At 37.6% G+C, this 15420-nt stretch overlaps 2 protein-coding genes and 1 pseudogene across 2 annotated transcripts; all 3 read left to right on the top strand.

The window, feature by feature from the left end:
• The first annotated feature begins 413 nt into the window (after positions 1–413).
• On the top strand, positions 414–3581 carry LOC104591800 (RNI-like superfamily protein). Its single transcript, XM_010250836.3, has 2 exons — positions 414–975; positions 2388–3581. The coding sequence occupies exons 1-2, from the start codon at positions 621–623 to the stop codon at positions 3272–3274; spliced, it is 1242 nt and encodes a 413-aa protein (XP_010249138.1). The 5' UTR covers positions 414–620; the 3' UTR covers positions 3275–3581.
• Positions 3582–9104: 5523 nt separating this feature from the next.
• Positions 9105–9779, top strand: LOC148801100 (kunitz-type serine protease inhibitor DrTI-like; annotated as a pseudogene).
• Positions 9780–14398: 4619 nt separating this feature from the next.
• LOC104594896 (kunitz trypsin inhibitor 5-like) lies at positions 14399–15420 on the top strand. Its single transcript, XM_010255444.2, has one exon. The coding sequence runs from the start codon at positions 14433–14435 to the stop codon at positions 15153–15155; it is 723 nt and encodes a 240-aa protein (XP_010253746.1). The 5' UTR covers positions 14399–14432; the 3' UTR covers positions 15156–15420.

Here is a 15420-nt window from a genome sequence, read left to right as displayed (position 1 = left end):
TACCATTATAGGATCTGGATTCCTACGCTTCAGCATTGATAAGATGCAAAGTACCGTATCAATCCACTAAATCAGGGAGTTGTTTCAGAGCCAGAAGATTCTAATCCTAGCTCGACTGTCCTTGTTCTATAAGGAAGAAACACAACTTGCCAACTCGGCAGATCCTTCCAACGAGAGCGCTCTCATCTAGTAAGTCATGAGTTCCAAAAAGTTGTGACAAAATTGTGGCCTTTGTACGGTAGGGAGCCGCATCTGCTCCTCACACAGAGCGCCTCACATACACACATCGTACCATGCATTGTGAACATCTTCCGTACTTATAAATTGTTATTCACGGGAGATGTTCCCAAAGCACGATGGATGTGTATGTGAGGCTCAGCTTTTCACCAGCGAGAAAGCGCTCGTTGGATCACAACTCTGTGAATAATAAATACTCTGACAGATTGACTCTAGTTTGGTGACTCCAGACGAAACACGGGGAGGAACTTGAACCAGAAGATGAGCAGTTTAGGGTTTCGGTTAACCCTAGACCTCTTCGTCTAGGCTTCTTTGAATCAGATGCAGGCAGGAAAGAGCTCATAAGTGTTAGGATTTCTGAAATCTCTCTGGTGATTTCAGAAATGACGAAAAGGGAGAGCCCCATTAACGAAACTAGAGTTTGCATCAACGATGCTCTAACCGATGACGAACTCCGAGCGATTTTGGCAAGGTTAGAGGACGATAAGGATAAGGAGGGGTTTGGGATGGTCTGTAAGCGATGGTTGCATTTGCAGAGCACGGAAAGGAGGAAGCTTTGCGCTCGAGCGGGGCCCTTGATGCTTAAGAAAATGGCTGCTAGGTTCACTCGGCTTGTGGAACTCGATCTCTCTCAGTCAATTTCAAGATCCTTTTATCCCGGTGTTACAGATTCTGATCTCTCTGTTATTGCCTCTGGCTTTGGTTGTCTGAAGATTCTCAGTCTACGGAACTGCAAAGGTAAATTCAGAGCTTTTTCTTTTGATCCATTGAGGGTAGCAACTGTTTTATAGCTATTCTTCTGGTCATCGAGAGACCTTTTCTTTGTTAACGTTTTCCCCCACGTTGAAATATTTAAACTTGTATATTTTGGTTGTAATTAGAAAATTCAATTCTACTTTTGCTTTAATTTCATAGAAAGAATTTGGCTTTTGTGATGTCTTTTGGTGGGTTTCATGTTTAATTCAGTTAGATGCCCTTTGTACCATTGGGAATCAATAACTTGTGTTTGTCAGACTGGGGCTACCTTCTTCTCATTAGTTTATTTGGGTTCGCAGTGAATTTCTTTTTGGGTATAATTGTGTTAAACAAATAGAGTAATTCTGGAAAGAAAATTCGGTAGCACTCACTCTTTATAAAGGGTATGATCCCATCTGATTCATGACTAATTTGCAGTAGAACCTAAATGTTTGCTTTTTACTCGCTTGGATATCTTAATAAGTTATATTTTCTGATGGATTGGTGGTCTATGTAGCTGTGTGGCTCCGCTGGCTTTGTGTTCTTTCCTTTGAAGAAAGGGTTCAGTGCGTAATTAGATTGAGTGGTTCTGTTTTTCTTTCTGTGGGTTCTTTTCAGACATCGGATGATACATGCTAGTCATGTGGTTATCATCCAGTATTCTGTTCCTTTCTTTCCCTTGTATTTCAAGTTATTTACTCCTCCAGGTTTCACCTTTTTTAGATCCTTCTAACTGCTTGAAATAGCAATGGTGGGTTAGCTTCTCCCACATAGAATAGAACTAAATTAGTTGAGTGGTTATGCCATCCTTGGAAAAATTTAACAAGAATTTATTAAGAAGGCCTTCACTTCCAAGCTGAGTGATTTTTAAAAGGCTCACATTTTCTTATCGTTTCTGATAAAAAAAGGCTCACATGTACTTCTGTTCCGATACGTTCAAAGTCTTCTTCTTGTTGACTATGTGCACCTGTAGTGAAAATATTTATTCTAAGAAGGATACTCATGAAAGTTTAAGGAATAGTAAATGCTCCTATTGTTCATAGATTTTCAATATGTAGAATGGATGCATTGATGCCTCCAAGTAGAAGAAATCAATGTGCATTTTCCATATCCATCAGGGAGCCCTTAAAGCACAAAAGGACGGAAAGAAATGTCCTATTTATCAGAACCCTTACTTGCATTTTGTCCTTCCGTGGTTTAAAGGTCCATAATACATCACACTCCGTGCCACTTATGCTGTCATTGCTCATATGCTTTTACACAAACAAAGAAATAAACTTTTCGTTTTATGTTCTGTTTCTGGTGTGTCTCCAATCAGGTGTTTTGAACGACTTACTGTGCTTCTTTCATGACATCATTTCCATATCTTTTTTCTTGCCAAAACATGCCTGTTTTCTTTTTTCTTGTGTGTATAGGTGTGACAGATGCTGGAATGGTGGCACTTGGTAACGGTCTTTCGTATCTCCAGTCTTTGGATGTGTCATATTGTAGAAAGCTGACAGACAAGGGACTGAAAGCCATTGCTGAGGGTTGTTGCAACTTGAGAAGCTTACATCTTATAGGTTGCAGATTCATTACCGATGGGCTATTGCAAACCCTTTCAAAGCACTGCTGTAACCTGGAAGAGTTGGGACTGGAGGGATGCAGTAACATAACAGACACTGGACTGACAAGTCTTGTTGATGGGTGCCGTTCTATCAAGTTTTTAGATGTCAATAAATGCAGCAATGTTGGGGATGTTGGGGTCTCAAGTGTTTCCAGGGCTTGTTCTTCTCTGAGGACTCTAAAGTTGTTGGATTGTTATAAAGTTGGAGATGAGTCCATATTTTCATTGGCCCAGTGCTGCAAAAATCTTGAAACTTTGGTAATTGGTGGTTGCAGGAACATCTCAGATGAATCTATTAAATCACTTGCCGCTTCTTGTCATAGTCTAAAACACTTGCGCATGGATTGGTGTTTGAATCTCTCTGACGCTTCACTGAGCTGCATTTTATCACAGTGTAGGAAACTAGAGGCCCTTGACATTGGGTGTTGTGAGGAAGTGACAGATATGATTTTCAATGGGTTGGGGAGTGGGGGATTTCAGTCAAGTTTGAAGGTTTTAAAGGTCAGCAACTGTCCAAAGATCTCAGTTATGGGGATAAGTATTCTCTTGGAGTCCTGCAAGTCCCTAGAGTATCTTGATGTGAGGTCATGCCCACGTATCACAAAAGTAGGCTGCGATCAGGCAGGTTTGCAATTTCCAGAAAGCTGTAAAGTGAACTTTACAGGAAGTTTATCTGAGCCGGATGTATCTCTCTAGAACCAAGATTGTAATGGTTGGATAACCATTGAGACCTGTCCAAAGAAGTAAACCTTGGAAGGTGGGTGCTGCTCTTGCAACATGTGAGCTCTAGTGCTGAATTGCTGATGCGAAGAATCGAAGAATGGAAGAATGGTTTGGATCTTTGGGCCAGTGATTCTTGCTTGTGTTTTCTGTTGATTTATTAATCTGAGGAATACTCTTATTTTATATTTATCACTTGCTGAAAATATATAAAGAAAATTTGTATATGCTTCATTAGTGTGTAAAAAAATGTCTTGGCCTAGCCTTTCAGCTGTTGAACAAATTTTGTTATTTCTAGGATGCAAAAGGTGTTCTGGGTCAAGAAAATTACCTTAGTTTGAACTTTACAGATATAAAATAAGAGTATATTCCTATGATAGTGCGTTGATCATTTATCTGTTTCTTAAATATAATTTCGATTCCTTTCAAAAGTAAAAATAAAAATAAAGTGACCCAATTTGATGATCCATTTTGTAATGAAATTTTTACAAAATGGATATATCAAGATTTCAATCAATTACGACGTTACATTGTCCATTTTGCAAAGAAATTGATTTTAGGTTTTTAATCTAAGCTAGTTTCTTCTAGGGGTGGCAAAATTGTCTAACCCATTCATTAATTGATGGGCTGGGTTGTATGGGTAAGCTTTAGGTTTAAGAAAACTGAAATTTGACTTGGAAAACCAGATCTTTTGATCATGGTGAACTTTTAGGGAGGAATCAAGGCATCTTCTCATTTTATTTTCCATGTTTCTTTACCTCACTCATAATTAGTTCATTCCCACCAAAATATTTTCTCAAAAAGCACTTTCTTGTATCAAACTCCAGTAGCAGAAATCTCAATAAAGGGGTTCTCTTGACTGAAGACAACCCCATGGTTCTCCAACGAATCTTTATAGGATCATTTTTTTTTCTCAACTCAGTTCTCTTCTCTGTAGTTGGATTCTCATTATAATACTTTTTTGTAATGTCTATTACTTTTTACATTTATGTATTTTTTAAAGGAAAATTCTGAACTTTAAAATGCGATAATTCAGTATCCGAACTTTCAAAATGTGACAATCCAGCATCTGCCGTTAACTAGTCCGTTAATTAGCTGTTAAGTGATATCCGAAAAGTCAAAAATGCCCTAACAATGCCATTTAGTTCTTTTTATCAATCATCCAAACATTGACAATAAAATGAACAGTCCCAAATTTTAGATTTTTCTAAACAATCACCAACTTTTTTGAATAGAAGAGGCTAGGATTTGGGACTATTCAGTTTTTTGTCAATGTTTGGATGGTTGATAAAGAGAATTACATGGCATTCAAAGGGCATTTTTTACTTTTCAAATATCACTTAACGGCTGATTAACAGAATGGTTAACGACAGGTACTGGATTGTCACATTTTGAAAGTTCAGGTACTAGATTGTCACATTTTAAAAGCTTGGGTACTGGCTTGTTGTATTTTAAAGTTTTGAAGACTAAATTGTCACTCGAGCCAAATTACAGGGTATTGATTGGGAATTTTCTCTTTTTTTAATATTTTTTGCATTTTCTGTGCTTTACTGGCTTGCATCCCTAAATCGATCATAAACGGTTGACAGGTTGAATTGGTTGGGTTGAAACTCGACCCAAACCAGATCCCATCTTGGCTTCCTTTGGGGGGGGGGGGGGTATGTTGTGGATGGTTGGATTGAATGATGGATGGTTGTTTCTTTTCTTTTTCTTTTTTTTTTTTTTTTTTCAATGGGTTCATCTACCCATAGACTTTAGGATGCAAATTACAGGTGGCAAATTAAGCCCACCTGCTGTTTTATTTCAACACTTTGAGTAGAGTGTTGGATGCTGCTTGCGAGTTGCGAGCAATATTCTCTAGTGCGGCAACTCTGATTAGTGCTGTAAAACGGGTTGTGCTGGTGCGGGTCGTGCTTTTTTGGGAGGTCAGTTGGACATGGTTCATAGCCCAAGCCCGTGCTCTGCTGTGCCGTGCCATGTCACAGGTCAGGCCGGGCCAAAGTTATTTATTTAAAAAAATTGAAAAAATCTTAAAATTTTTATTTTATATGAATTTTGATATAAACAATTGTTTATTTTATTAATATATTATATATTATATATATAAATATATAAAATATATAAATATATATGGGTCGTGCTGACATATAGGCCATGGGCAGCACGACCCGTTCAATCGTGTCGGTCATGCCGGTCCAACACGATTGTGTCATTGTGCCGGTCCGGCCCACAAATCTGAAACCCAAAGCCTAACATGACCCATACAATCATGTTATGCCCGTTATGGCCCATGAACCATCATGTCAGGCCGTGAACGGCACGACCCGATTTACACCTCTAATTCAGACTTAGACTTAAATAGTAATATCAATTTAAAATGAGTACAAATACAAATATAGAATACAATGCCTTATATTTATATTCTTCTTTTTATGTATTTATATTTTATACTCCCAAACTGAGCCTAATTGAAATTCGGCCATGAGTTTTTTAAGGAGAGTAATCAGCCGGGAGGCACTCGCAGGACATCGTCCGGTTATCTACTTATCCAGATACTGTTCACACGACAAAGCTATATGTGGTAGTAATTTTGGAAAGGCTGGGTATAGGCATTTGTTTTTCTTTTTTTGGGAAAATTTCTGATTACCCTGTATTTTGTGTCTAGTGCCATTTACTTTTAAAATGTATCAATTCGGTACCTGCTATTAATTAGCTGTTAACCAAATGTTAAATGACGTTTGAAAAAGACAAATGCAGTGTCATCTGCCAACTAATGGTGGTTCAATTGGTAGGTTTTCTGACTCATTAGAGTAGAGACCTGGGATCAAATCCTGCTGCCACCAGGGGTTGGGGGGGGGGGGGGGGGTAAGGGAAAGGGGATGGACTATCCCCTGTTGTGTAGCCCCATGAAGCGAAAAAAAATGCAGTGTCATCTAATTTTCTTCATCAATCATCCAAATGTTGTGTTTTTTCGATGACATTTGAAGGACATTTGTGTCTTTTTCAAATGTTACTTAACACTTTTTTAACAGATGGTTAATGGCAAATACTGGATTGATACATTTTGAAAATTCAATTAATGAATTATTGCATTTTAAAGTTCATAGACCAAAGTGACACTAGCCCAAAGTATAGGGTACTAATGGGGAATTTTCACTTTTTCGTACAATAAAATTAATTGAAAATTATTTAAATGAATCTTTAACCTATGGAAATTTAGTAAAACCACAACATTCAAATAACCAAATTTACTAATAAATACAATACAAATGTCGAACATATATGAGTATACATTTAAATCAAATTGAATCAGGTTATATTGGATCAAAGAGGGGTGTGGATCAATATTTGCTGATTTACTCCAATCATAAATGGATCAACTTTAATGGTATTGAAATCGTTCGAATTTGAACCGTTTGCAGCCCTACTTGTGCCTCTATTTTTAATGAGTGTTGGTATTTTGAATTTCCAATTAAATTCTCATGGTTTTCCTGATTTAGCCTTGTTTATATCAAATACACCACGTCTAGATTTTGTGTTCTGCATACCAGGTTAAGGTATTCTTATTTTGTTTGGATTGTCTGCGCCCCTCGTATTCCAAACTAGAATCTACAGTGAAGAAGAACCAAAGGCTAAATGTTTGAAGTAACAATTAGGTCTCGTTTGGTTTGTGGGAATAAGGGTCTGGAATTAGAATCGGAAATGGGCTATTCTGATTCTAACTGTTTGGTTGGATGTAATCGGAATTCCACTCACATTCTTACTGGAATGACATTCCCTCATTTGAGGGAATGGCTATTCCTTGCCCCTCCTTTAAGAATGAAATTCCATTTCTACTGATTTCAATTTCCATTTTCGTTCCTGTCTAAACCAAACAGACTATGAGAATTGATGGTTCCGATTCCGATTCCGATTCCAATTCCAATTTGAGAGGATTTTAATTATAGTTCGGACTACGAATCAAACAGACCATAATGTGAAACAGTGAAACCCTGTTAAAGGAAAAGGCTAAATGCATCAAAACCGTTAACGAAGTTAAATATCACATAAAAGGACAAAAATGCCTTTCACCTATTATCTAATTTTCTTATGATTCTTATCGGATCTCCAACCACCTCCTCGATTTTAAGGACTCTGTGCATGTCATCATGGAAGGCATCAGGCTTTGGGAAGTTGACTGCGAGACCTTCGATTGTAAGGCCATGGGAAAATGCCAAGAAAGATGGTCGAGAGGCTGACGGATGAGGATTATTCGTTTCTGTCGTCAATCGGGGTATCGACTGCGGCAGAAGATTTGGTTTACATCTATAATCCATCGAATCCTCATCAACATATAATGTTCTGCAAATTGATCAATGTCATGGCGGGAGAGTGGGCTACGTTCATAACTCCATCGTCAATGATGGAAATAGGATGGGCAGATTCGAGTCGTCTTTACTTAATTTGCTCGAGGGTACCGAAATTTGAACAGTTTCTGTAGTTCAAGACTTCTGCATTTGCTAGCAACCCCATTCTGTGGCTCTCTCTTAACAACCGCCGTGCAATTATGAGTCCATTTGGACTAAATTTCGCAAACCAACATCTGACCCGTTGAAAGTTCAGATTTATCATCTTCCAACCCAAACCCAGTTCAACTGGTTCGCAAAAAGGAGGAGTTTCAAGTGTTGGACTAGTTGACTGTTGACCCTCTCGTCATGGTCATGGTCATGGTCATGGCTTCATAGCATACATACATGGAGCAAATTAAGGCAAGGTTTTCTCTGGGTGGAGGAACCCATGGATTAATACAACTGAACTGACTTGGATCAGAAGGAAATTCTAGTTTTGAATTATGCTTCTTTAACCCAAACCCAGTTCAACTGGCAGGGGCTTAACCTTATAAGAATTCATGATCTTCAGAAGGCTTTGACTTCGGGTAAAGTCAGCTGGCAACTGAGCGGAGACGTCGTAGTTGCATATTCCTTGCCATCGACTCTCTGTGAATCAGTGGGGTGGCTGTTTGGTTTGACTTCGTTGGTTCTGTCCGGGAACGCTGGAATTTTAATTACTGGCTGCTGTAACAAGTAAACAGTGGCCGGAGTTCGCAGAAAGTTGTCGGCAAATCCGACGGAAAGCAGATGGGGAAAAGTTGTAGATTACTGAGCAATAAAGAGCGGTGAAGTAAGCAAATACGAGGATGGAAACATTGTTCATGAACAATGAACATATATTTTTTTTAAGGATAATTTTGATATTTTTAAAAAATTTAAATGTAGAGAATAAATTAATAGTTTTTGGAAGTTTAGGCATTTCAATGAGACCATTTAAAAGTTTGGGTACTAAATTAATACTACCCTTAAAATTAAGGGTACTAACCTGAAATTTTCCCAACCTTTTATTGGTTAAATGCACCATAGATATTTGCCTCCAAAGTAAAAGCATTAATGATTTATCCAAAGCCTCCTGATTTTGCCATGTAACGGATCCACTTTAATTTCTCCCTGTTTCTTGTTCAGCCTCCCATCTAAGTGTCTCCCTTCTTGGAGTTCTGTAATACATGAATATCTCATATATCACGATTGGATAAATTCAAATAAAGCTAAACTAGAACTTGGTTAGTTATACAATAGAGATTTTAGTATCAATTGAGACTTATACCAACACTCCTTTGTTTTAGGAATAGAATTCAATGGTTTATTGTGACAAATGAAAGCAACCTATAAAAGGGAGGTGCTCCTCTCCTCGCTCAAATCACTATAATTCTCAGACAACCACTAAACAACCCAGTGAGTGGTTAATTCTACCTACCAATATCTTCTCCTTACTCATGGGAACTATATTCTTGATTACACCTCTCTTGATTGTGATCTCATCAGTTATTCAGTCTAAGGCCATAGCCTCACCTCATGGGTCCCATCATCAATCAGTGTTAGATACAGATGGCAATGAGGTCAAGTAGGACAGTCCTACTACCTTGTCTCCGCCATCCGAGGAGGTGGCGGAGGCGATGTGTCACTCGATAGAAGGGAGAAGTCTCGCACTTCAGTTGTGAGGCAATACGGTTCCGAACTAAACTTTGGCACACCCATATCTTTCTCTCCAGCATCAGCTTCAATGGAAGCAAAGCAAGAATTGTCTCGTTTCTCAAAAACAAGCTAGTGAGAGGATGCAAGAACTATTCATGAGTCGACTGATGTGAACATCAGGTTTTCAGAGATGCCTGCAGTTTGGCAAGTCCAAGAGTCACAGGGGTCATCATCACCAAGTAGGAGAAAATACATTACAATTGGTGGACAACCAGGACACCGTGGTTCTTCAACTGTGAGAAACTGGTTCAAGATCAAACGGATTAACAACTCTAGCCCAGAGTATCGCATTGCATATTGCGATATCATCAGAGAGTGGGAACGTGGAAATATCATCAGAGAGTGGGAGGATGTGGCTTTCAGTGTCTCAACATAAAGAGTTCCCATTTGTCTTTGTCAAGACTAGGCGCAGCTAAGTGCAAGTATAGTGCAGTAGTGCATGGCATGGAAAATATAATTTCAATAAGGGCTACCTCCTCTCTAACATATGATTCGTAGCAGCCCACAATTTTGTTTATTTGAGTGTTTTTTTCTTGGGACTTTTTCTTGTCAAAAATCAATTGAGTATTTATCCGAAAAAAAAAGAATGAATAAGACTTTTCTTTAATTTTTAAGCCTTTATAGAATGAATCAGATTTGAACAGGATAAAAAAAATAGTGGGTCACCGTTTTATTGATAACTAGCAGATTAGTCCATTCTTTTTTTTTTTTTTGATATTAAACACAATACACTAACTTTTCAACATAGGTGGAAATAGTGGGGCAATTCTCATCTCTGTTAGGACCGAGTCCGGATCTCCTACCCGCACAAATTCTCCCTACATCTATCCACATAACATTGTAGCCACATATGCAGAACATCTCATCCTCCTACATAGTATTCATGCAGGGGGAGATGTTCCGAATTCACAGGGTAATATGTAGTGGGTAGATGTTGCGGCTACCCAATTAACATGCCTACCGAACGACCACTCAGTTAATGTAGATTAGTCCATTCAAACCATGAAAATTATCCTAATCTTTTTCCCATCCTCTTAAAATCTCATAAATTCTATTGATTTGATTAAGAGGCCTTAATTGAACTTTTTAACTGACCGTATTTTTTATTTCTTGGTAATTTTATTGTTTTTTAGTATGAAAGTGAAACAAATGATTATTTCAAATGTCTAGAATCTATTATGAATTATGATAAATCTCCTCTTGAAAATCTAAAATCATGAAATTAACAACAACAAAACATAAAATTATGGAATAGAAATCAATAAAGACAACTTGACATCAGGATTAGTGATTAGGAATTTAAGACAAATGGATAAGATGGTATTTAGTGGGATTATATATATTAACATACGTACAATAGTAATAGTATGTATAGTCAGGTTCATGTTGGGTCGGTTTGCCTAATATCTGCCCATGTATTAGCATCAATTCCGAGTTAATACCTCTCGAACTGTGCAGTGGAGCTAAGATTTGTTAGGTAAACTGATCAGTAAAAGTCCCCTTCTTTTATTACTTTTACCAGCGGTTCTGTTTGAGAAAGGATTGAAACTTGCATGATAGCCTGACAAAGGATTGGAGCCAAACCATCTATTCCTAAATTTATCTACAACGGATCTTATTATAGAATTATTATTTTTACACGAAAATAGAGGGATGCATTGGTTGATCAGTCTATACATCCATGGCACTTGGGTTATATATTGGTTTATATTTTGGAAATTTCCTCTTTACTCTCCCTTTTACAAGGATATCATATTGACTACATCCTACCAAAATAATGCCATTTGTTCTGTGGTACGTTAATATTTCATATACTAGAATCGGATAAATTCAAACAAAGCTAAATTAAAACTTTATAAGTTATAAAAAGGAGGCTTTCCTCTCTTCCTCTCTCAAATATCAATAATTCTCATACAACCTTTAAGCAGCCGAGCAAGTTATTAATTTGAGCTACCGGCAATATCTTCACTCCAGCCATGGGGACTGCATTCTTGATTTCATCTCTTTTGATTGTAAATATCATCAGTTATCTGGTCTGAAGCCATAGCCTCATCTCATGAGTCTCATAACCAACCAGTGTTGTATACAGATGACAATGAGACCCAAGTAGGACAACCCTACTACATTGTCTCAGCCATTCAAGGTGGTGGAGGCAGTGTATCACTCGAAAGATTCGCTCATCAGTTGTGAGGCAGCATGGCTCTGAAATGAACTTTGGCACACCCGTATCTTTCTCTCCAACATTGAATTTAATGGAAGGGAGAATTGTCTCAATCCCCAAAGAGTGAGCCACGGGGAGGATGCTTCTTGGAGTGAGAATCCCATCATTGCTTGGAGCAAGAACGATCCTTGAGTCAACAGATGTGAACATCTGATTCTCAGAGATGCCTGCAGTTTGGCAGGTTCAGAAATCACAGGGGTCATCAACGTCAAGCAGGAGAAGGTACACCACAATTGGTGGACAATCAGGACGCCCTGATTCTTCAACTGTGAGAAATTGGTTCAAGATTGAGCGGATTAGCGGCTTTAGCCCAAAGTACCGCATTGCACAATGCCCTAGCGTGTGCGAGTCATACAAGATTGTGTGTGAATGTGAGCATATCATCAAAGAATGGGAGAAGATGGCTTTCCGTTTCTGAGCATAGAGAGTTCCCGTTTGCTTTAGCGTTTTTTTTTTTGGAACTTTTTCTTTCAAAAATTGATTGAGTATTTGTAAAAAAATAAGGAATGAATGAGAATTTTCTTTAATCATTTTTTTTTGTTTATTGCAATATTGTCAAATTCTGACCAACTAAAAAACCTGTGGGTCATGGTTTTATTGATTAATTGATAGAGTAGTCCATTCAAACAATGAATCATCATTTAATTGGGTTAGGTCCATCCTAATCTTTTTTCCCATACTCTTAAAATCTCATAAATTCTCTTGTTCCTTGACTAAGAGACATAGATTGAACCTTTATGACCATACACTCACCACATTTTTTTATCGGTATTGGCTTGCATGATGTTTTTATTTTTTTTTACCACCAAAGTGAAAACAAATGAACGTTTCAAATGTTTAAAATCTATTATTATATTATGAATTACGATAGATCTCTTGAAAATTTAAAACCATGAAATTAGTAATAATAAAACATATATAAAATTATGGAGTTGAAATCACTAAAGGCAACTTCACATATTAGGGCTGGGTGTATGAATTGAAGAGAATTGAAGAGAAATTGGACCCCATTCAAATCAAAATTAATTTGGATGGGAGATCAGCTTCTATCAGGGCAAACCTGTGCTTACACTGTTCTAACAGTCTTTTGCAACCTTGTTTTGAGGATATCTCCCCATAAAATAAAGCACACAAATACGGAGATATTCTCAATGCAAGGCAGTAAAGACTGTTTGAATGGGCTTTGCCTTGATTGAAGCCGAACTCTTTGGATGGATGGGACAGACCAAGAAGATATATCAAATTGGACTAGTCCAGAGTTAATAGTCCAAAGTATTTATTAGATTAGACATGATCCATCCGTAATGAATTTATATTGGATTAGGTTGGATTGAGCCAATATCTGATTCATTGATAGAAGATAAGAATATAGGTATCAATGGACTTGGTTTGGGTTAGAATAAATCTAAATTAAAACAAATTTAAACAGATTGAACGTTCCAGACATTGAATTGGACTGACCCAAAATGATCCAAAATATTCGTTGGATTGGATTGGACCTGGTCTATTTGTAATAAACTCGCATTGGACTAGTTCGGATTGGACCAAATCCAGTCCAATTAACACTCCTAATCAATCGGGACTCTGCTGGATTGTTTTCTCTTGGGCCGGGAACCAAATCCTGTCCAATTAACACCCCTAGTCATACGGGACTCTGCTGGATCTTTTTCTCTTGAGCGGGGGTCTGAACATCAACCTGTGTTCCCTGATGGAGTACTGTGAGGCGTTGGAGTTTTATGGGAAGGTTTGAGATTATTTTTTGTCCAAAAATATTGTATCAGGCATGTGAATGTTGAGGTAGGCAAGTAGGAAAACTATAGAAATGATAGGATTAAAAATGGACACATTCCAAGAAAATTAGGAATGACCCAAATACAAGGATATGAAATGATGGAAAAGTACACCAAGATGAAGGATATGACACTATTTTTTTTTAAGTATATTCATGTAGCTAATCCCATGTAGTTGTGATAATCAATACAACAATAGGTCCTTTAGTCGGCAGTTTGATGACACCCCTTCTTCATCCCTGCCCCATAACTAAAATCCCTTATTCCATTCTTGATGGTGGAGCGGATTTGGAGCAAGGCATCCTTTTCCATTGGGGATGAGAGATTTTAGAAATAGAATTATGAGAATTTGGAGATATTTTACAAATGTGATTATAGGATTCTAGTTTTTATTTATTGGAATTAGGGGGAAAATTCAAGGGTATTTTAAAAATTAATGTTAAACTTAAGAATATTCTAATAATTTACCCGTTTAGTCTCTGATTTGAGCTAAAAATATTTTCCCCATCTTTATTTAAGATCAGGGACTACACATGGACTGCTGGAATGTTAAATAAATGACATTTTTTATTACTTTGACCAGTGGTGATGATTGAGAAAGGATTGAAACCTGACTCCATCCATTTAATTTGTTCCTAAATTTATCTACAACGGATTCCATTATAGAATTATTATTCTTACACCGGATCCATTGTTTGATCAGTCTACACATCCATGGCACTTGTGACATTTGTTTATTTTTGTAACCTTTCCCCTTTACTCTGCCTTTTACAAGGAGTTCATATTGACTATATCCTATTCCTACTAAATGGTGATGCCACTCGTTCTCTGGTACATGAATTTCTCATATATCAAAAATGGAAAATTCAAATAAAGCTAAATTACAACTTGTTAGTTACACAATAGAGGTTTTAATATCGTTTTTGATACCTTCTCATGCAAAATTTCCTATATTTCAGGAGGGAATTCAATGGATGGTTGTGATAAAAGAAAACAACCTAGATATAAAAGGGAGGCTTTCCTCTCTTCTGGCTACAAACAATATTTTCACTCTAACCATGGCGACTACATTCTTGATTTCATCTCTTTTGATTGTGATATCATCAATTATCCAGTCCGAGGCCATAGCCTCATCTCACAAGTCTCATCAGCAATCTGTATTGGATACAGATGGCAATGAGATCCAAGCAGGACAATCCTACTACATTGTCTCAGCCATCCGAGGTGGCGGAGGTGGTGTGTCACTTGATAGAAGGGAGAAGTCTCACTCATTAGTTGTGAGGCAACATGGTTCCGAAATGAATTTTGGCACACCCATATCTTTCTCTCCAGCATCAGCTTCAATGGAAGGGAGAATTGTCACACTCCCAAAAGATCGAGCCACTGGGAGGATGCTTCTTAGAAAGAGAATCCCCTCATCATCATCAAAGGCAAACACTATCCTTGAATCGGCAGATGTGAACATTAGATTCTCAGGGATGCCTGTAGTTTGGCAGGTTCAAGAATCACAGGGATCATCTTCGTCAAGCAAGAGAAGGTATGTTGCAATTGGAGGACAACCGGGACACCCTGGTTCCTCAACTGTGAAAAATTGGTTCAAGATCGAGCGAATTAGCAAATCAATCCAAGCGTACCGCATTGCATACTGCCCTAGTGTTTGCGAATCTTGTGAGGTCGTGTGTGGAAATGTGGGCATATTATCAGAAAGTGACAGAAGGTGGCTTTCCGTGTCTGAAAATACAGAGTTTGCATTTGTATTTGTCAAGGTTAGACACGACTAAGTGCATGACATGGAAAATGATGAATTCAATAAGGGGCTGCGCCTTGTCTAACATGCATTAGTATTCATGGCAGCCACTTTAGTATTTTTTTCTTGGGTTTTTATTTTCTTTTCAAAAATCGATTGAGCGAGTATATATCAAAAAAAAAAAAACGAATCAGGGAATTTTCTTTGATCTTTTATGTATTTATTTATATTTTATTATTTTGTTATTGAAATATTATTAAAATAATTTGAACCCACTAAAAAAATCTGTGGGACAAAAA

This window comes from Nelumbo nucifera, chromosome 3, assembly GCF_055504915.1.
Source record: "Nelumbo nucifera cultivar China Antique chromosome 3, China Antique-T2T, whole genome shotgun sequence".
In the NCBI taxonomy this organism is placed as follows: Eukaryota; Viridiplantae; Streptophyta; class Magnoliopsida; order Proteales; family Nelumbonaceae; genus Nelumbo; species Nelumbo nucifera.
Note: the sequence above shows the minus strand (reverse complement) of the source record. Positions and strands in the feature narration are given on the sequence as shown.

Excerpts from the sequence above, each read along its gene's own strand:
- LOC104591800 (XM_010250836.3), top strand. The coding sequence starts at position 621 with ATGACGAAAAGGGAGAGCCCCATTAACGAAACTAGAGTTTGCATCAAC. Across the intron at positions 976-2,387 it reads CAGTCTACGGAACTGCAAAG|GTGTGACAGATGCTGGAATG; the intron begins GTAAATTCAGAG and ends TTGTGTGTATAG.
- LOC104594896 (XM_010255444.2), top strand. The coding sequence starts at position 14,433 with ATGGCGACTACATTCTTGATTTCATCTCTTTTGATTGTGATATCATCA.